We start from the raw sequence: 19,995 nt of genomic DNA, 5'->3' as shown, positions 1-19,995 counted from the left end.
GCGACGTGGCTCAGGGGCTTGGGAAGCGCATCTGTCACCGGAAGGTCGCCGGTTCGATCCCTGGGCTCTGTCCTGGTATTTGTAAAGCGCTTTGGGTCCCTTGAACCCAAATAATAATAATAATACTTATTATAGTTTAAACTAGCAGCTTTCATTTTCATTCTTATGATTTCACGCTGCGTCATGAATCAGCTTAAATCACAAACTTTTACTTTCACTTCCTCGGCAGCCGGATCATCCGGATCCTTTCCCCCTTCAGCTTTTTATGAAAGCGCTAGAAATCAGAAATCAGGGAGGAAAGTGTCGCTGGCTGAGAAAGGATTCGCACCCACAGAGTCAGACTTTACAGGAAACTCCCCCAAACCACCCGGAAATATCCCCTCTGACACTTGGCACAGTGTTTCCTCCTGATCGGAGCTTCATCCTGCAGTTACACTTCTCTGAGAGACGCTCGGTTTGCGGCAGATAGACACACCCCTGCGCCACCGGAACACCCAAACACCGTCAGTCCAGGGGCGTGTCCGGGGACAGGAGTGCATGGGGTGGCACCCTCCCCGATCACCACCACCAGGAACATTTACTCGAGTTCTTCACTGAAGTGCACGTTACTGTACTGAATCCAAGTGTTTCAGTTTTCCTGAGGCAGATGTTACATTTCCAACACTTTATTTTCAGTTTTCTCATTGGTTTGCTGATTAACTGCATCATTGTAACTGGGTCAGAAATTACATATTGTTATAATTACACAAAATGTGTTCTAGACCCCAAACCGTTCCTGTTGTATCTGACTTTTAGGACCTTCAAGCCTGTAGTTCATTATCAGGAGCCCCCCCCCATCCTTCTTCTTCTTCTTTGGTGCAACCCTATAAATACACAGTACCAGTGGGGAGAGGTTGGTGTCGTTTCTTTCCATGTGTGTTACAGGCACAGTCAGTGCTAGCATGAGTAGATAATTCCTGCTAGCTTTGGAGTTGTGTTGGGTTGAGCTAACCCTCTGTTTGCATTTGGTTGTAGGAGCTGGAGCGAGCAAGTTAATGACTTGGAGCTCTTTCTTTTACCTTTTAATGTCAGACACAACGCAGGAACACACCGGTGACAGTAGCTCGAGCCCCATGGCAATATACGAGCAATTAGCTGCTGCAACATCAGTAATCAGTCATTATAATCCAATAATATCCGTAGTGCCTAATAAATGATTGAGCAACCTGTAAAACATGGAAACACAAATATTTTAGAAATCTGACAAAACTGTTTCAAAATAAACCATCATATGTTCATTTAACACCAGACTGTTCAGTAAATTATTAAATAATATTTTTTCATATTTTTATGTAAAACTGTAAATGTTAGAACAGAATACCCATTTATTGTTAATGTACATGTATAAATAAAATATATATAACAGAAAGCAGGACTAATGAGCAACCAGGAAATCTGCTCACCCGCACAGCGAGCTGCAGGTGAGCAGATTTCCAGGTGAGGGAGAATCTGCTGTTTTTATCAAAACCTGCATTTGTAATCAGTGACGGTTTTCTGATGAGTCGTTTCTCCTGCAGCTGGACTGGAGCAGTTAATCATCATCATCAGTGACGATGAGGAGGTCACAGCAGGTGGAGGAAGACGAGGCGCTGGCCCGACGCCTGCAGCTAGAAGCCGACTCAGAATTTGGTAAATGTCATGGCCAGTGTTGGTCAAGTTACTTGAAAAAAGTAATCGTCCTGAAAAAAGTAATCCTGTTACTTTACTGATTACTTATTTTCGAAAGTAATTAATTACTTAGTTACTTTTTAAAAACACGATTTACAACCTGAATAGGTGATAAAGTGATAGATCTTTCAGCCCAATTCTACTTTTTCTGCATAATGATCATACAAAATGTAATCAAATGGAAAAGTCTCTTTTTAAAACTTGTTTTATTCGTTTTAATCTTTTAACTTTATGCATCAAGCAAACATTTAATTATCTGCAACATTCTCTGACTGGAAGAAATTAGTTTAACATTTAAACCTATTTTCTGCACATTCCAGCACATAAAATAAAATATTTTGTGTGTTTACACTCAGTCTTTCAAATAGATGCAAGTAAAACACAGCAGAAAATAAATAAAGTCAAAGACTAGCGGTCCTGTTGCTCTATTTTCACCTGTAAAGCAGGAGTGGGGTAGGCGGAGGGTTACCCTGGTGCAGGTGTGCAGCGGTCAGTGGAAGAATCCGCGAGTTTCTCTGTGAGTTTCCCATTACGTCGTAGCTACTCGGAGCTTGTTTGGAAGTTTAGGGGTTTTTCGCTGTAAAAAGAAGTTTTCTTCCCACGCACAACGGACACTAATGTTTTTGTCACTTTTTATGGAATCAAACTCAAAGTAAGGTCAGTACTTCCACGCTTTAAACGCTGCACGCTCATACTCTCTCCTGTAACAGTAATCTAATTACCGTTTTTGCAATAGTAATCCCTTACTTTACTCGTTACATGAAAAAAGTAATCCCATGACTTTATGTAATTCTATAGAATTTGCCAGCTTAGACGGACATGAAGTCGGTATGAGGAGATCATTCAGTCCCATCGAGTTACGCTTTGAATATTTCAGGTTTTAAACTCTGACTCAATAATTGATGAACTTAAATCTTTCAATCTCTTCTCCTGCAGCTGTGGTGGAGCAGATCTCCATCACTGAGGAGCAGCAGGCTGCGGTTTGTTTACAGCAGATGGAGGAAGATAAGCTGCTGGCCCGACGGCTGCAGGCGGAGGACGACTCGGACATCGGTATGTGTCGGTCTTATCGGGGGGGCAGACCTGCTGTCGGTCTGCTGCTTTTGTAAGTGAACCAAAGAAAATGCTGAATAACTCCTGTAACTGCTGTGAACGTCATGTGACTGTGATGCTCGGTGTTTATACTTATATATTACAACTTCCTGCCACACGTGTCTTTCACGAAACACCGAACGAAGACTTTTCACACCTTTGTTCATTTTTTGTATTTGGCGACGTGTTCCTGATGAGACAAGCGCTCCGGCTAAAAGAGATGGAGGATGACCATGAACCAACTAGGCTCCGCCCCTAACCTGGTCCTGATAATCTAGACTAGGAACAAAACAAAAAACAGGACCGCCGGTACCTCCCAATTCAGCCTGTACTTCAGCTGCAGCTGGTGCTGACGGAGGTGAAGGGCGACCATGCTCCGTCTTCTCTGAAGGCTCGCCTTCAGGAGCCAATCAGCAGTAAGAATAAATCAGAAGCTCACACAGGGGCGCTGCTTGTCTGCCTTTTGCAGCGGGGAGACTGCAGCCCCCTCAGCCCCCCTCCTTCACACGGCCCTGTCCATGCTGTCCTGTAGGGAATGACTGTGATTGGCTGTGGTCACGAGTCGATTTGCATTTTATTAAAGATAATTTTTAATTGGTTCTTTATTTTTAGTTTTTTGCGTTTTAAATATCACTCGATGGTGCGCGTCTCTGGGTCTAGCTTCTTTGGCCTGGAGTCTGTGACGAGTGGTTTCTCCTGCAGCTGTGGTGGAGCAGATCTCCATCAGCGAGGAGGAGGAGGCTGCAGCTCGTTCGCAGCAGCTGAGGGAAGACGAGGCGCTGGCCCGACGGCTGCAGGTGGAGGACGACTCGGACATCGGTACGTGTCGGCGTTACACACACATGAATACTGGAACCCTTCTCTCACTGCTGCTTTAGTTTTAGCGTCTCACAAACAAGCTGAACAGATCCTGGAGTTACTCTTCTCTCAGCATCAGGAACGTTAAAGTTCCCGATGCTTCCTAAGCTCCACTTGTATCTTTCAGCTTCTCCAAAATTTCCAAATCAGCCAAGTGTGTTAGACAGGTGGAGGAGTGAGGTGAGGGGGCGTGGCCTCCTCCTCAAACTAAGAAACTGTTTGTGCATTTTCCCTGTTAATGTTAATGGCAGTGAATCCCACGAATCACACCCACAGTGTAGTTTTCACAGTACAGTTTGAGCTTCATGAAGGCTTTGATTTTATTCTGCCCTCTTTCATCCTGAGTTTTCGTCTTCGTCACAGGATTTGTGGTTCTCTCCTAATGCCCCGTCCCAACAGAACGCCTGTAAAACCTCTGGGCTGTTTCTGTTTCGTTTGAAGCAGGAAGTCAGAAATTCCTATTTCCAAGCAGGATTTTCACATTGGAAAGGTGGAGCATTCCCACCAACCTGAATCTCTGACCTCCATAAATCAGTTTTAAGCTCTGACGGGTCGTCATACATGTTGCTGATGACTCAAACGGCTGCAGGAACACGCCCACCCTCCACATTAGTTATTATTAGAACAGGTAACATGCATGTCACTGCTGCTGTCACACTTTGTCAGCGTGGTGTCTTTGAACGCAGCACGGAGGCTGTTGCCAGTGGAGGCTTGTCTGATCCTTCGTTTATTCTGCAGCTGCGGTGGAGCAGCTCGCCATCAGCGAGGAGGACGCCATTTGTTTCCAGCAGGCGGAGGATGACGAGGAGCTGCAGGTGGAGTCCGGCTCAGACATCGGTACGTCAGCGTTACGTTAGGCTGTGGTGAGTCGGTGCTGCTTTCAGGCACTGCTCGGTAATCGCTGTTCCCACTTCCACGCTTTGCATACAGGGCGGGATTCCCACTGTGGAAGAATGGAGCGCTTGATTTGATTTTTTTCTGATTTTGTTTTATTTTGTATTTATTCTTTTAAATGTTTTGCCTTTTTAAATATATATCCTTCATTCATCATCATTATTACTACTGTGATGTTGTGGCACGGTGGTGTGGTGGTCAGCAGGGTGTGCTCACAGTGAGAAGGTTCTGTTCTCCGGTTCTCCCACAGTCCAAACTATTATTATTTATAGGGATGCACCGATACCGATACTGGTATCGGGTATCGGGGCCGATACTGTAAAATGTGTGTGTACTCATACTTGTAAAAGTTAACCGATACCAACTTATTTCATTAATCAGAGGGTGGCTTGTCATTTCTGTTGTAGTTTTTTAGATTGGCCACTAGGGGGCCAATTATTATTGTATTTATTATTTATTTTATAATAATTATTTTGTTTGTTTGTTTACAATATGGACTCTGCAATAATTTAAAGTTAATTTTATTCTCAAACCTAATTTGTATTTATTTTATTCCAAACAGAAGTGTTTATTTATTATTCTGAAAGCTCGAGACAGTGCCAATAGTTCAGTGATATTTTGTTAAATTACAATGTGGAGACTCTGCAATAATTTAACAGAAGTGCTTATTTTTCACTTGAAATTTTTTTGTGGTCATTTTTATTAAGATGTTATTTTTTATCGATGGGGAATAAAATAAAACCTGTCTTCCAATTCATTGTATTTGTGTGTGTGTGTGTGTGTGTGTGTGTGTGGTAGAAGTATCGTTTCTTGTACTCTGTATCAGCAAGTACTCAGATCCAAGTATCGGTATCGTATCGGTTTGAAAAATTGGTATCGTTGCATCCCTAATTATTACTATATGATGATGGAGTCTGTGACGAGTGGTTTCTCCTGCAGCTGTGGAGGAGCAGATCTCCATCAGCGAGGAGGAGGAGGAGGAGGATGATGCGGTTCCTTCACAGCAGGTGGAGGAAGACGAGGCTCTGGCCCGAAGGCTGCAGGCGGAGGACGACTCGGTGATCGGTACGTGTCAGTGTTGGGGGCGGACCTTGAGAACGATGGGGAACGTCGGTATTATTGAAACATGATTGGCCTGGTGGTGGTTCCAGCCTCCTGCTGAACCTTCAGCGTTCTTCTGATGCTTTGTTCTGCAGCCGCGGTGGAGCAGCTCGCCGTCAGCGACGAAGAGGAGGGGGCCACTGGTTTACAGCAGGTGGAGGATCACGAGGCGCTGCACCGACACCTGCAGGTGGAGGCAGACTTGCACCAAACGCCTCACCTGAGGCAGAGCGGACAGGTGTTCACGTTTCTGTTTGTTCCTCCAGGCTCGGCCGGACCGAGTGGAGCACAGCAGACACTGTCACCACCTCCATCATCACCGCCTCCACCAGCTTCCTCTCCATCGCCTCCACAGGGTGAGACAGCCAATCACAGTCTGATCGTGGTTTTAATATTATCAAAAGTGGTGCTGCGTTCAGGAAGCGTGTGACGTTTTGCTTTGATTCGCTGACCGAGCCGTGACCTTCTCTCTGCAGGGTCGTCCCACAGAGCGCCGCTGGATGATTCAGGTGGCTCCCGGAGGTGAGCAACAAAAACCCAAGTACTACAGAGATGTGGTATAAATACATGCAGTACTTCAGTCCAATCAGGTCTTCGGAGTATTTGTAGTTTTTCTACTCGCTCCTGTTAAAGTAAAGATTTTTTCTCTCTATAAAAACTGAACAAACACAAGCTGCTCAAACCTGACTGACCAATCAAACGACAGCATAGAAACCTGACCAATCAAACGACAGCATGACACTGTTGTAGAGCTTTAATCGGTCTGCTTCTGCTGATTGTTCCACAGTTCTGATTGGTCGCGGCGGGAGTAGGGACGCCACATCTGATGACGCTGAAGCAGACGACTACGAGGTGAGGAGTCTGGAGGAGGGGGAGGAGTCTGGAGGAGGGGGAGGAGTCTGGAGGAGGGGGAGGGAGGAGGGTGAGGGGTCTCGAGGAGGGGGAGGGGTCTGGAGGAGGGGAGGTCTGGGTGAGGGGGAGGAGTCTGGAGGAGGGGAGGAGTCTGGGTGAGGGGGAGGAGTCAGGAGGAGTCGGGAGGAGGGGGAGGGGTCTCGAAGAGGGGGAGAAGTCTGGAGGAGGGGGAGGAGTCGGGAGGAGGGGGAGGGGCCTGGAGGGGGAGGGGTCTCGGGGAGGGGAGGGGTCTGGAGGAGGGGGAGGAGTCTCGATCATTCTGCAGAGTTTGTTTTGAATTTGAATCTTTTCTTCTTCGTGTCAGCAGCACAGCTTCTTCTTCTTCTTCTATGTTTCATCTCACACTTGGTTTGTCATCTCTTCTTTACGTTCCTCCTTCGTGTTACAGTTAAGCTCTTACAGTTAGACGCTGCAGGTATTCAACGTGGACCAATCAGGGCCCAGATGTCAGAGTGTTGATGCCTTTGCTCGTCTTTCAGTCTCTGCTGGAGCTCGAGGAGCGTCAGGGCGCCGTGATGACCAATCAGCTGAGTGCGACGGACATCCAGAGGTTTCCCACCAAGGTGTTCCAGAGATGCGGCGGCGGGAACACGCAGTGAGTCTCCGAGCTCGCCATTTGTAACGCTGAAAACAAACAAACCCCAAACCTGCACGCTAACACGTCTCTGTGCTGATTGGCCGGCAGCTGTCAGATCTGTTGCTGCAACTACAGCGACGGCGAGAAGCTGAGGATTCTGCCCTGTTTCCATGACTACCACGTTCACTGTATCGACCAGTGGCTGAAGGTAACGCCCTGCTTGGTTATACGGAGATGACATAAACTCGGAACGCCACCTGACTCTGTCTCCTCCCCCCCAGGATAACCCCACCTGTCCCATCTGCAGAGTCAACCTGGCCGACAAAGACGCCATCGCCCCCCCGACCTCTGACCTCTGACCTTTTCTACTGTTTCCTATGGGAACAGACAGGAAGGAAGGAAGGAGGGAGGACTCACGCTTGTTTTTGTTTTCAATACTTTAATTTAAAGGTTTCACTCGGTGGTCATGTGACCTCAGGATCAGAACCGTAAAGAGCTGTTTGTGTCGTCACCGTTCGGTCGCCGTTTAGTCCTCGTAGTAGCGCTTCTTCATCGCTCTGTACTTCCTCAGGTAGTAAAGCGCCTCCAGCTCCCGGGCCACGTACTCGCCACGAGCAATCAGGGCCTTTATTTGCTCGGGGTCCTCCACCGCCTTGTTCCTGGCAAACGCCGCTCTCAGACGGTCCCGGAAGTAGTCGCCACCTTTGGGGTACTCCCGGCCGAGGTAGAGGAGCTGCAAGGAGGAAGAGGATGTGTTAGCAAAAATGTCTTTATTTTTACTAAAGGGCAAAAAGGCGGCCGATGTGTGACGGCACATGATGATCACATGACCTCAGCACAGGTCTTAAAATCACTCTGGACGATGCTCTCAGACTGACACGCCTCCAGAGGCCGACATGTTTTATCAGGACGAGCAGCGGAAACGCCTTCGTTACAGTCAGAGGTCTGACCCAGGGTCACTTTGTGTCGGCGATGAACGCTCCGAGGATCCACGAGCGCTTTCAGTGACTCACTTTACACTTTACTTGCTTTGTAATCCTTTCAGCGGCGCTCCCTGCAGAGACCTTATCTTAGTCTAAAGCTGATAACAGGAAGTGTTTTCCTAAAGAGAGTCAAAGGTTTATCTGCAGATAGCACAAAGGCGCCGCTGATTTCCATCCTACACGCTTCCTCATGCATAAAAACTGTAAAAACACTGATTGTTACAGTGTCGCGCCTTACTTTCTTACTTTCTTACTTTCTTACTTTCTTACTTTCGGCTCTGCAGAGAGGGCGGAGCTCCTGCGTGAGGTGGACACAGGAAGTCTTTAAACCTTCACCATGAGGGATCACGAGTGCTGGCATCTTATTTTTTGGATTTATGAAATAAGAAAGCGCCGCCTGCTGCCTGTTTGTTTAAACTCACTGAGTTAGTCGCCCCATCTCAGGTCACCACATTTTTATAGTTTACATCTGATCTGCCTGAAAGTTTTCGCTTCATGCATCAAATACTTTTCTACATTTTTACTCCTTAAAGAAACGAGCCACCAGGCTGTCTTTAAAAGCTCTTTGCTGGGCCGATTCTGGCCCCCGGGCCTTATGTTTGACGCGCCTGGTCTAAAGATGGCCACAGCACATCTTATGTGCAGCTGGTTTCACTCAGAACCCGCTAAAGGGGCGGGGCTACAGAGGGAGGGGTGTTAGATTTCTGTGTTTTGGGCTTTAATGTGGCAGATGGCCCCGCCCCTCCCTGAGCCTGGTTCTGCTGGAGGTTTCTTCCTGTTAAAAGGGAGTTTTTCCTTCCCACTGTCGCCAAAGTGCTGCTCATAGGGGGTCATATGATTGTTGGGCTTTTCTCTGTATCTATGAAGCGCCTTGAGGCGACATTTGTTGTGATTTGGCGCTATATAAATAAAATTGAATTGAATTGAATTAAAATATTGTGATGCTGCGAGTTTGATTGTTTGTTGGTTTTCTCTGCTGATGTTGTTCGCGGCGTAACGACGGCGCTGCCACTTTTTCACCCTTTAATAAACATGAAGCGTCTTCAGAGTGTTTGAGCAGAGAATCTCAGCCCGATCCGATAAATAAGCTTTAAATATATCAGACGGATCATCTTAAAAGTAAATTAACTGTCAATAAATGTTAACAACATCATCATGGAGTCTTTGCTGACGCCGCCTGAAGTCTCATCGTCCAAACTCCCGATTCTGACGTTTACAGCTGTGAAAACAGAAACTCTAGAATATGAGACTCGCTGCACGGACGTGTCATCGACAGTGTTCCCTCTAAGCTGCGCTCGTCTCTGCACAGAAAATCTGCACTGCGCACAAAAACAATCTAACCTGAACTGAAATCAAAATTAAAACTTTAACAATCATGTTCTGCAGTGTCAGTCAGTGACTGGCTGCTCCTGTATGTGTTTAGAACGATTCCTCCTTATCCCAAAGTCCAGCCAGTGATGTGATTCACATTCGTATATACGCAGCTAATCAACGTCGCTGACAGGCTATGACAGCGTCCTTATGTGCGACACCGGTGTTTTAGCAAAGCGGCTGATGTGGAGTGAAGTTAATGACAACGTGTACAACCATTGGAGATGTGAGCAGGACAGACGAACAACTGACGGACAAAGTGTGGACTTTATACCAGTTTTTAAATTGTGTTGATCGTAAAACCAGAGTTATGATAAAATATCTGCAATGTTTGTTTTTCTTCCTGAATACTGTCGTTGTTTATATTTACTGCGGGAAGAAACGGTGAAAACGGCGTTTTATAAGGAAAACGCTCGAAAGCCTGTGAACAAAAACAACACCAACCCCCTCCCCTCTCCCTTTCCTATTGGTGGAAAAATGATATGGCAACAGTTGTTTAGGGAGGGGGAAGTTTTAGGAGTGACGGCGTGTTTGAGATGTGAGAGATTTGAGACGTTTAGCGCAAATCTTGTGTCGTTAGTGTGTAGTTAGTGTGTAGTTAGTGTGTAGTTAGTTAGTGTGTAGTTAGTGTGTAGTTAGTGTGTAGTTAGTGTGTAGTCAGTGTGTAGTGTAGTCAATAGTGTCGTTGTGTGTGTCAGAACAATGAGGCGACTGCTGAGTGTTACAGGTGTTACAGCAGTGACACATCTGCTGCTGTCAGGCCTGCAGGTATCAGGCTGTTGTTCTCCTTCATCTCATAGTGACACAAATTATTTTTGGAGCAGCACAAATAATTTGTGTGGCAGCAGATTTGATGCAGAACAGCTGATTGTTCTGTAAATAGTTTGAAATGTTTGTTTAAAAAACGCCTTGACTGCATTTTTAGATAAACAGCTGCAAAACACTTTGTTGCATAAGTTACTTTTTTAAAGAAGTAACTATATCATTAATTACCCAACATTGGTCATTATTTACTGTATTTGCAGACAGAGTTACAGACTCTCTCCCAGACCACAGAGTCAGAATACAGTCAGAGCTTTATACAAAAAATAAAAAAAGAAGAAAGAAAGTTGTGTTTTCAAAATTGGAGTTCAAGTTATTTTTCCTTCCAATAGTGTTAACATGCTACAGGTCATGAACAAGATTGTTTTTATTTTCATTGTAAGTGGGCTAAAGCAGTTAATTAAAAGTCGTCTAACATAAATGCTGTAATTTGATTACTTTAATAAACATGTAACTTGGATTGGATGCTGGCGTGACCACAGTGCACATGTCTGCTGTCGCTCACAGTGTCCACGGGACGCTCAGGGAGTTTGTGTGTTCACACACGTGAAACAGAGGAAACATTGGTCATCGAGTTTCCCTACACTCACGTTCTTGTACAGTCGAAACACTTCAGACCTGAGTGGGTTGGCCATCGTCCTGGAGGAGAGTCCGAGCTGAGAAAGGCAGAAAAGCAAACTTCAGATTAAAGAGGTTTAACCTGCTGCTCACGCTCAGTAACTGCTGACGATTCAATTCCATGTGCGACACAAAGAAATCTGCAGCTCTGCTGACGAATCAACAAAAGAACCATCGAACCAGATCAGTCGCTTCACAGGAATCAAACAGCGTTGAGGCTGAATGACCTCAGTCAGATCTGAAGCCATCGGCTGTCTTTTTATGTCACAGCCGAAGCACTACAGGCGCCAGTGTAACAGTAACACTTTAAAAATAAACAACAATAAAGCTGTTTAATAATTAAATGTTAATAATAACAATAACGTTCATCTTGAAGGTACCTGCTAACCTATTGTTCCCATGACGTTTATGGCTTTTGGGAGGCCAACAAAGAAACCGATCTTACACCAGAGTCCACTGACAAAAACGCGGATTTTCACCTGACAGAAAAAAGAAGTTTCTATTCAACTTTGCGTGACTTTACTGTTTCAGTGTTTTCTTGTGATCCGAACTAACTCACTAAAACATCAGAGTCGCTCCGTAACACAAACTAACGGACCAGTCGAGGCCGCTGCAGACGCAAAGCTCCGCCCTTCTGTGACGTAAAAATCCAGCTTTTGTGAATGGAGTCTGGTGGAGAGCGACCCGGTTCACTTCGCGGTTAGCACATAACCCACAGCGGCTCATCCAGGTGTGCAAAAATTGGCACACCAGCACGTGATCTGCAGTGGGCGTGGCCGCCGGCACCTGCTGCAGGTAACACTGACTGTGGGTTTCCGCGCGTCTCTGCCTGCAGAAGGTCTATAACGTTAGAAAGTACACGCAGTATCGCACACCTGTCTGCCAGGTGTGCGTTAGATTAGACTGAAAACACGTTTAACGCTCAGCTCGTGACGTCATAAATACTATAAACAATTACAGGAACATTTGAGGCTCGTTGGTCTCAGTTTTGCTGCAGGGTTTGAATTCCTGCGTGAAGTGGATCAAATGAAACGTCACCTTCAGGTGATTCACGTCAGGTAAGCAGCGCTAGCAGGAAGCCAACTTTGCTCTGAGCGGCTGAAAGAGAAAAACCCGACAATAAACTAACCGAGCCTGAGCGGGTCAAAGGTCACCTGCTAGCCTCGCGCAGGGTTAAAGTTCCCGCGGTGAATCTGTCCGTTTCCCCCGCTGCTGTTGGTCTAAAACAACCCGCGGAGCTCCGGGTTCATCGCCGCGGAGCACGACAACTTAAAAGTCTGAACTTCGTGAACGTGCTGCGCGCTCACAGGCTAGCAGGTAAACAACCAAAGAGTGTGAGCGCGCAGAGAGAGTAACCCCACCCCGACACGCTCAAACCGCCGGCCCGCGAAAAGCCAAAGAACAAACACACATTTCACTAGAAACTACGACCGCATATCACCGTAAATGCTACATTCTACCGTAAATGCTACAGTCTACCGTAAATGCTACATTGTACCGTAAATGCTACCTCACACCGTGTTACTTGCTGATCATTAAAACTGTAATAAACACAAAGGTTTTAGAAAGATTCGGGTTGATTTCTGTGTACATGAAACACACACGTAATTTTTTATTGGCTGTAAACATTTTATTTTTATTCTTCTTCAGACAAAAGTTTCTTACTGAAACATGATGCAGGCACATGTGAACCGCCTTTCAAACTCTTCCAGGCTTTGACATCAAAATTCATTAAATTACAACAAAACATAAGTGTTCACCCTCATCCCCACACACACACACACACGTTCATGTTGGACCATCAGACGGTTAGTAGTTGGCCCTGAGCCGGCGGTTCTCCTCCTTCAGCCTCTCGATCTCCTCCACCAGAGAGTCGTTGACGGAGTATTTCTCTATCAGACAGTGGATCTCAGTCTGAAACACAAACACAGAACCATAAAACACCAGAAAGTCACATCTGACCATCAGAGGAAAGCTTGGACGAATCCGTCGTACCAACTGGATGTAAAACTGTCGGATCATCTCCACCTGGAGGTTGATGATGTCTTTGTGACAGGCGTTCCTGAGGAGGAGAAGCTTGTTCATGTCCCGCTGCCATAAAAGCTCAAACACACCAAATCAATCCGCCTCTGAAAGCACAAAAAGGCTAGCTGATTTTTCTCTGAGAGGTCAGAGGTCAGACTGACCTGAACTCCTCCAGAGTTTCGTGGATCATGTTCTGGATGAAGTGGATCTGCAGGGAGGTGAGGGGAGCAGCTCCGGCCTGTCCAACCACGTCAGCGATGTTCTGAGAGAGAGTCGAGGAAACGGCAGCCGACAGACCTGAAGGCAGAGGAAACATCGGAATCTCCCACACAAGCAGCTGACCCTGAACTCAGCGCCCAATTCACAAGCCTATTCCTACAGAGTCCCACAGACAGTGAACTAACCACGGTAATATCCACCTTAGTGGGAATTGAACCCTCGGCCTCAGAACTGCTGCTGCCGACTCTACCTGCTGCTGCAGAGGTGGTGGGTGGAGCTCCGTGGACAGGTGAGTCGTAGCTCAGCTGAGCCTGAATGCCATTGGCTCTCCGGAGGCTGGGCTCTGGCGTGAAGAAGGGCGGGGCCAGCTGACTGTGATTGGCTGACTGTGACATAGGGGGCGTGGACTGACTCTGTGTCTCCAGACTGGAACAGCTGACTTTGTCAGACTGAGACAGATCAAAGTTCAGTTAGGTGCACCTGCGATGTCACAGGTGTAGAGGTTAAAGGTTAAAGGTCATCACCTTTCTGGAGTCACACAGTTCTCCAGCTACAGCGGTGTTTGGCTCCTCCTCTTTGATAGCCGGAGGGGTCTGGAAGACGGACAGCGGGCTGTAGCACCTCCCCGCCGAGGCTGCGAGCGGCGTTCCCAGTGGCGTCTTCCTGTGAGAGCTGGGACCTGCGTCTGAAGCACAGTGCAGATATTCTTTAACCTTCAGGTGACCTCACCTGGACCTTTAGGCATTTTAAATGGGCGTTGAACTCTGACCTTCTCTGAGTGGAGAGAAGATGTCCAGGCTGGACCGGCCTGTTAGCTGCTGACCCTCCCCCTCTCTAGACATCACCTCCAAAGTGGTAACTAAGGAAAAAGAAACACAGCGTCAGGATTGGTCCGACGGCAGCGTCGCTTCAAACGCATCTGGTGACCTCCTCTCGTACCCTGTCCTCGTCCAAATGGCGTGTTCGCGGTGGTCCCGTGGGTAGGCGGGTCTGGAAGAAGGAGAGTCACGACTGAAATGGGTTCAGTTAGAGGTGATGACAGAGAACGTCTGAAGGTTCTCAGTCATCCAGGTCATCACAGTCTAAGGAGCTTTCAAAGAAGAGCGTCTGGACGTTTCTCAGATGAGGTGAAACGTCTTCAAGCAACTTAAAGAAGTCCAGACGCTTTTCTTTGAAAGCTCCTTTGATAACAGAATGCTGCGATTTACAAAAACAAGGCAACGTTAGTGAATGCAGCATCGGATTTCAGCCAATCACAGGCTGCCTCTGACCTTCGCGAGCGGGAGAGAAGATGTCCAGACTGTTTCGTCCCACGCTACTGAACTGCTCCGCCCCCTGCTGGCCTTCAGCTTCCCGACACATCCCGTCCACAGCAGCGCCTCCTGCTGAACACGTGCTGTAATTACGGCTTCATCATCATCAGACAGGACGACCGTGATTGGCCACACTGCCACAGGAGCTTCAAGCTCACAGTTGCCTTATTTATCTGTGTGGGAAAAACGCGTCCACAGTGACCTACGGCGTGAAACCCACCTGTGTTTGTCACCTGTCTGTTGGGGGCAGGGCCTGTGCTGGCGGTGGGATCTGGTTGGCTGCTGGGGAGCTTGGTGGAGGATCTCTTAGAGCTGGAAGTTTTTGAGGAGCCAGTTTTACTGGACTGAGACAAGAAAGAGAAAAGAAGCCTGCAGGTTTACACACACCGAAGGAAAAATTGATATTATTCCCATCTTCCACCTGAGAGTCCCGAGGACGGCACCTTGTGTTTGCTGGCGTTGCTCTGGAAGCGCAGGCAGGTCACTGAGGTTTTATGGGCCACTGTGATCCTGGTGGGGGCGCTGGAGTTTCTCAGGTCGTACTGGTAGATCTTCCCGCGAGTGGACCCGACCACCAGCCCAGTACCGTCCAGAGTGAAGTCCACAGCTGTCAGAGGACTGTCCACGCGGATGGACCTCAGGACGCTGGAGATGCAGACGAACACGCCGTCAAACACAAAGTGGAACAGATTTTCTCCACAGATAAAGAGCTTCAGCTCATGATGCTTTGCTTTGGTTCTGGACAGAAAGTTTTATATTAACAGGATAAAACACGATGAGACTCATTTTAAAGTCTAGAAGTCTTCTGCAGTCTCCTGAAAGGAAGCAGGTGAAAGACTCGATGAGCTCGAGAGCGCCCTCTATGGAACAGAGCTCCACAGAGGGCGGAACAGCCTTGTGACCGAGCAGGTCCCGGGACGCGAGCGATCGGACTCACATCTTGCTGGCGGTGTCGTAGCAGACGATCTTCTTGTCCAGGCCGACGCTGACGACCAGCAGGTCGTTGGTGGGCGAGAAGGCCAGGCCGGAGCCCGGGGCCTTGTGGGCGCCGTCGAACACGTGCAGCTCCTTCTGGGTGTTGGAGTCCCACAGCACCACCGTTCCGCTGTCAGACACGCTGCCCAGCAGGGAGCGCTTCACCGCGGACAACCTCAGGTCGTGGATGGGCTGGAGAGCAACAGATCATCAAGCAGTAATACCAAACCTTCCTGTCTTTTAGTTACAGTCTTTACATACACAGACTCTTACTCTGAGAGTGAAGCATAAACACTGAGCCCCTCCTCCACTCTCTGGTTAACTCTGAGCCTGCAGAGACTTTATAACGTGATGAGGTGAATAAACTGAAAGCACACCTCCACCTTTTGGCTGCTCCCTCTTTGTCCTCCTTCACTACAGTCATATCACCAACTCACAGCTCACCTGAGCAGCTGCACATGAACAGCTTCAAAGAAAATCTTTAAAAAAAGCGATATGAAAGTGGAGGTCTGACCTGGTTGCTGCCGTGGCCGAACGGCCTGCTGGACAGGTTGGTGGTCAGACTATGGAGGACTAGGTCGCCGCTGGTGGAGCCGGAGGCGACGTAGCTGTCGCTGGCATTAAAGCACACGCAAGTCACCTCCTCCTTATGGTCCTGAGAGAAAAGGAGGCCATGTTTATCCCGCTCAGAGGTAAAGGAACCCGGAGGTGGCGTGAGGCCCTACCTTGAGGGAGCGGTGCAGTCTCGTGGTCTTCAGGTCCCAGATGTGCACGCAGTGATCGAGACCTCCGCTGACCAGAAACTGAGACGAGGAGCTCAGACACACCCGGGTCTGCTTTTTCTGAACACAAACCAGCACCGTTACACTTCAGAGACCGAAGAGCTCTCAGTGAGATACTTACCAGACTGACTCGGCTTTCTAAAACTACACCATAACTAAAATCTTTAGTTTCCCTCTTTTCCCTGAAACCTAAACTTCACTAAAACACCTGGAAGAACAGCTGGTATCATATTTCTAAAGCTCAGTGTTTTGGTTTTAGGAACTGAAGGAGAATTTGGACCCAGAGACAAACAATAACGTCTCAGGCTTTATTCTTCTTTTACCCCTCTGCAGTCTTTAAAGAGCTGAGACTCACCCCGTCGGCCAGCTCCACCACCGGCACAGGAGTCGACTTGAGGCTGGAAACGACCAGCTTGTCCCCACTGCTGCTGGCGCTGACCAGGTACTGGTCTGAGAGGACTGGTCAAGGCTGATTCACAGATCTAAAGGTGATTTATGCAGCTCACTCTGACAGGGCAGCTCTGCATGATTCATAGTTTAAAATAAGCTTTCTTTGTCTCATACTGTTCATGACCTGTCTGAAAGAAGCTGCTTTAGCTCCTCCCCCTTTAAGACATTTTTATTGTGATTGGCTGCCCCTTGAAATTAAACCGCCAACTGAGATCATAAACTCATCAGGAAGTGCTTACTGAGCTCAGGGTGACCAAAGATGTGTATACAATCAGACAGAGGAGTCGCCCCCTGCTGGACATGACAAAGACAGCAGATTTCCATCTTTCATGTCCAGGCTGTGGTGACTTAGTGACAGCAGGATACTGTTGGAGCTCCAGCAGGCCTGAGCGACAGGGTGGCTTGTGCTGTGTGGGTTAAACTGCTCCACCGGCGCCATGGAAACCGCATCCCAGATCTTCACGCAGTCTCCGGTCGACATCAGCCGTGTCACCTCCTCCATGGTAACAGCTGGAGAAAATAAACACATGCACAGAGAGTTGTATCCTCGCAGGCCGTCACTGTTAGTTTTACAGCTCATCATTGCTTTTGTCAAAAAGCACAAACAACATAAAAGTTTTCCATTAAACAATGATCAGAACTACATGACTATAGAAGGGAAAGGAAAAACCAGGAATAAACACAGGAAGATGGATCGGATTTACATTTTACCGACAAAGCCAAAAATGTCTACTTTTCCCACTGAATTCAAAACTAGATTCTATTTAATTTATTTTCGATTGTGTTTATTTCCTTCACTGTTCAGCGCTCTGAAATCTGGTTTTAAAAAGTCTTATAGGAATGTAGTTGAGTTGAAAAGCTGGTGCAGTAACTCCAAGTATCAGCCAGTAAAAGTACACAGTGCTGAAGTATTTCTGTGAAACCTTCTATCGGATGTTCGTAGTTTTTTGGTCTCTGTTGTAGTTTTTCTACACAGTTAACTGCAGGCAGACGGACACGTAAAGCTGAGTCTGACGCCTGTGAGGACTTTTAACGGCTCGCAGGCTGTTTTTGGTCCATCAAACAGAACTTTTATCGACTTTGTTCTGTTAACTTGAACCTGCAGCTACAGGTAGCTCATGCTAACCGACTAACAGCTTGGCGGCTTTAAAGTTAACAAATAGTCGCGAGGCGAGCGGAAACTGCCGGGAATGTTTTCGCCTGACCCTCAGAGTCTGTAAGATTAACTATACTTACCCAGAAAGAGTTTTTAATCACCGAAAAGTCGAAACTGAGTTTGTTTTGGAGGCGCCCGCAGCCAATGAACCGCCACTACGGAACACCAGGAGGGACAAACGGCGGAGACGGGATCGTACTTCCTGTGTTTGTGTTAAAGTCTAATCGAAATGTACTAAATATACAATATCAAAGCAACAATTAAAGAAAAACACAGAATAAAATATTTAATTTTTGTTATATTTTATATGAAGAAAGTAGGCATATAAAACGTGGCTTTATGAAGAAAAATAAAACAAAAACAAGTTTAGTAAATTTTAGTGATGGGATTTCCGGCTCTTTTTAGAGAACCGACTCTTCCGGCTCGACTCACTAAAAAGAGCCGGCTCTTTCGACTCCCAACCGGATCTTCAGGTTGTTGCTTTAATTAATTTATTATTAACAACAATATGAAATTATGCACAAAAGGAATTACTAATGTAAAAAATTTTGTTTTATTTATACATATTTATATATAAATATATATAAACGTAAAAACTCCAAAACACGTAAAAACCCCATAGCACGTATAAACCCGGAAGCACGTACAAACTCCAAAACACATACAAAACACAACAGAAGTGCTCCAGGATGCTAGGGGGCAGTGTTGAGCTTTTGTTACCTAGTGGCTACACAAGCCAGCAAGTACCAACGATCTGATTTGGTGTGTGGTAGTAACAGGTAAATGTACTGTTGCGGCTCCTTCAACCTATGGCCACGGCAGGCTAAACATGAGGACACAGATGACGCGCAGCAATGAACACATAACATACACTTCTGTACCATTTGCTCCTTTTATTCCACATGCAACTGTCCAGTATACAAATCAGTGCCTGGGATTAACTATTAGACAAATGCACAGACTGCACAAACAAATAACTGCACTAACTACTATGCCACACTACAACTTGGCCTATGGCATCAATTAGTGCACAAATATACAAAAGCCATCAAGTTACAGTCAAAATACATCAAAATCATTCAAGCTGCGCTCAAGCTGCGGTTAACAGAAAGTTTTGCCTCATGCTCACCCTACCTTTCTGCTCAACAACATCAGGTGCTGTGAACAGGTGAGTACAACCACATTTATCATGAGACACGCCCCACACCCGTGCACCAATACAGTGAGTCCATTTAAACTTAGTCAAAAAAGGAACAACTCATATGGCTCCTACATGTACTTTTTTTTTTTAATTTATTTGAATATATATGAGTGCTTGTGTATAAATACACAAACAATACACATATGCTTTCAATTGTGTAATTTAAGTGATCTGCTCTGTTTTGGAAGTTCAGTTAACGCTAGAAATGTGCTTTGGAGTTTGTACGTGCTTTGTCTGTAGGGGCCACTGTAAATATACTTTTATTTATTCACTCCACATAAAATGTAATAAATAAATAATATCATACAAAAACCAACTATTTACATTTTAAACTTTTAACTATTTAAATTTTCAGCTTTTTCCTTTACAAATTTAAAGTGAAACAACACAAAACACTGCAAACCACAACACAATTAAATATAAATTAAAATACGAAAACAAAAAGAACATGCATATTCTCTGTCATATGGACCTGCATGAATAAACTTTCTGAATCCTTTATCATCTGCAACTGAAAATAGTTGTGGATGATTACTATACCTTTCTAATGTGACGTTGTTGTCCCTGGCTTTCTTTCTCTCTCTCTCCCTCCCGCTCTGTTCCTGTGCTACTGAGTGTAACTAACGCCCCTCCCCCCTCTGCCCAGCGCAAAGCACAAGGCTCGTGTGCGGAGTGAAGCAGGAAAAAAGTGCAAAAGAGACGGTGAGAGAGAGAAAGAGAGAAAAAACCCCACGGCTCACGTCGTTCACTTCTAAGAGCCGCTTCGTTCGCGAACGATACATCACTAGTAAATATAAGTTTCTACCGCATAATTATAGTATTATTATGAAATTCTTAAAGTGTTTTGGAATTATCTTAATTACTGATACCCTTATAGTTTATTGTATTTTTATTGTATATATTGTATAATTTATTGTTTAAAAAAGGCCAATAAAAAAA

The 19,995-nt window shown here is 46.2% G+C and overlaps 3 protein-coding genes across 6 annotated transcripts; 1 reads left to right on the top strand and 2 right to left on the bottom strand.

Moving 5' to 3' along the window:
• Positions 1-1,560: 1,560 nt before the first annotated feature.
• LOC148102351 (uncharacterized) lies at positions 1,561-8,962 on the top strand. Its single transcript, XM_087844285.1, has 12 exons — positions 1,561-1,668; positions 2,644-2,760; positions 3,502-3,618; positions 4,396-4,494; positions 5,491-5,616; positions 5,748-5,842; positions 5,919-6,008; positions 6,129-6,174; positions 6,440-6,504; positions 7,044-7,159; positions 7,250-7,349; positions 7,423-8,962. The coding sequence occupies exons 1-12, from the start codon at positions 1,593-1,595 to the stop codon at positions 7,498-7,500; spliced, it is 1,125 nt and encodes a 374-aa protein (XP_087700411.1). The 5' UTR covers positions 1,561-1,592; the 3' UTR covers positions 7,501-8,962.
• lyrm5b (LYR motif containing 5b) lies at positions 7,561-12,266 on the bottom strand. 3 transcript variants are annotated; one of them, XM_087844284.1, is made up of 3 exons: positions 12,065-12,266; positions 10,908-10,973; positions 7,561-7,874 (listed from the first exon to the last, which is right to left on the bottom strand). In XM_087844284.1, exons 2-3 carry the CDS (start codon positions 10,950-10,952, stop codon positions 7,668-7,670), a joined length of 252 nt encoding a protein of 83 aa, XP_087700410.1. In that variant the 5' UTR covers positions 10,953-10,973; positions 12,065-12,266; the 3' UTR covers positions 7,561-7,667. The 3 variants fall into 3 exon arrangements, with proteins under 3 accessions (XP_087700410.1, XP_087700409.1, XP_035771288.2); XM_087844283.1 differs by having other exon boundaries at positions 12,090-12,265; XM_035915395.2 differs by lacking the exon at positions 12,065-12,266 and adding an exon at positions 11,974-12,060.
• A 471-nt stretch (positions 12,267-12,737) lies between these two features.
• Positions 12,738-18,051, bottom strand: nedd1 (NEDD1 gamma-tubulin ring complex targeting factor). Of its 2 annotated transcripts, none has more exons than XM_087844281.1 (16): positions 17,936-18,051; positions 17,066-17,209; positions 16,605-16,699; positions 16,193-16,309; positions 15,982-16,122; positions 15,430-15,659; positions 14,936-15,137; positions 14,713-14,836; positions 14,451-14,564; positions 14,119-14,169; positions 13,949-14,038; positions 13,704-13,864; positions 13,430-13,628; positions 13,122-13,257; positions 12,931-12,997; positions 12,738-12,849 (listed from the first exon to the last, which is right to left on the bottom strand). In XM_087844281.1, exons 2-16 carry the CDS (start codon positions 17,199-17,201, stop codon positions 12,745-12,747), a joined length of 1,968 nt encoding a protein of 655 aa, XP_087700407.1. In that variant the 5' UTR covers positions 17,202-17,209; positions 17,936-18,051; the 3' UTR covers positions 12,738-12,744. The 2 variants fall into 2 exon arrangements, with proteins under 2 accessions (XP_087700407.1, XP_087700408.1); XM_087844282.1 differs by having other exon boundaries at positions 14,451-14,561.
• Positions 18,052-19,995: the final 1,944 nt, after the last annotated feature.

The sequence above is a fragment of the Neolamprologus brichardi genome, chromosome 7, assembly GCF_056152115.1.
Source record: "Neolamprologus brichardi isolate AB-2024 chromosome 7, ASM5615211v1, whole genome shotgun sequence".
In the NCBI taxonomy this organism is placed as follows: Eukaryota; Metazoa; Chordata; class Actinopteri; order Cichliformes; family Cichlidae; genus Neolamprologus; species Neolamprologus brichardi.
Note: the sequence above shows the minus strand (reverse complement) of the source record. Positions and strands in the feature narration are given on the sequence as shown.

What these genes read in the sequence shown, in the direction of transcription:
- lyrm5b (XM_087844284.1), bottom strand. Translation starts at nt 10,952, where the DNA reads ATGGCCAACCCACTCAGGTCTGAAGTGTTTCGACTGTACAAGAAC. An exon ending in TGTTTCGACTGTACAAGAAC is followed by an intron (nt 7,875 to 10,907) that starts GTGAGTGTAGGG and finishes TCCTCCTTGCAG; the next exon opens with CTCCTCTACCTCGGCCGGGA.
- nedd1 (XM_087844281.1), bottom strand. Translation starts at nt 17,201, where the DNA reads ATGGAGGAGGTGACACGGCTGATGTCGACCGGAGACTGCGTGAAGATC. An exon ending in TCGGCCACGGCAGCAACCAG is followed by an intron (nt 15,660 to 15,981) that starts GTCAGACCTCCA and finishes GTTGCTCTCCAG; the next exon opens with CCCATCCACGACCTGAGGTT. An exon ending in GACAGTTTTACATCCAGTTG is followed by an intron (nt 12,850 to 12,930) that starts GTACGACGGATT and finishes TTTGTGTTTCAG; the next exon opens with ACTGAGATCCACTGTCTGAT.
- LOC148102351 (XM_087844285.1), top strand. Translation starts at nt 1,593, where the DNA reads ATGAGGAGGTCACAGCAGGTGGAGGAAGACGAGGCGCTGGCCCGACGC. An exon ending in AGAAGCCGACTCAGAATTTG is followed by an intron (nt 1,669 to 2,643) that starts GTAAATGTCATG and finishes CTTCTCCTGCAG; the next exon opens with CTGTGGTGGAGCAGATCTCC. An exon ending in GTATCGACCAGTGGCTGAAG is followed by an intron (nt 7,350 to 7,422) that starts GTAACGCCCTGC and finishes CCTCCCCCCCAG; the next exon opens with GATAACCCCACCTGTCCCAT.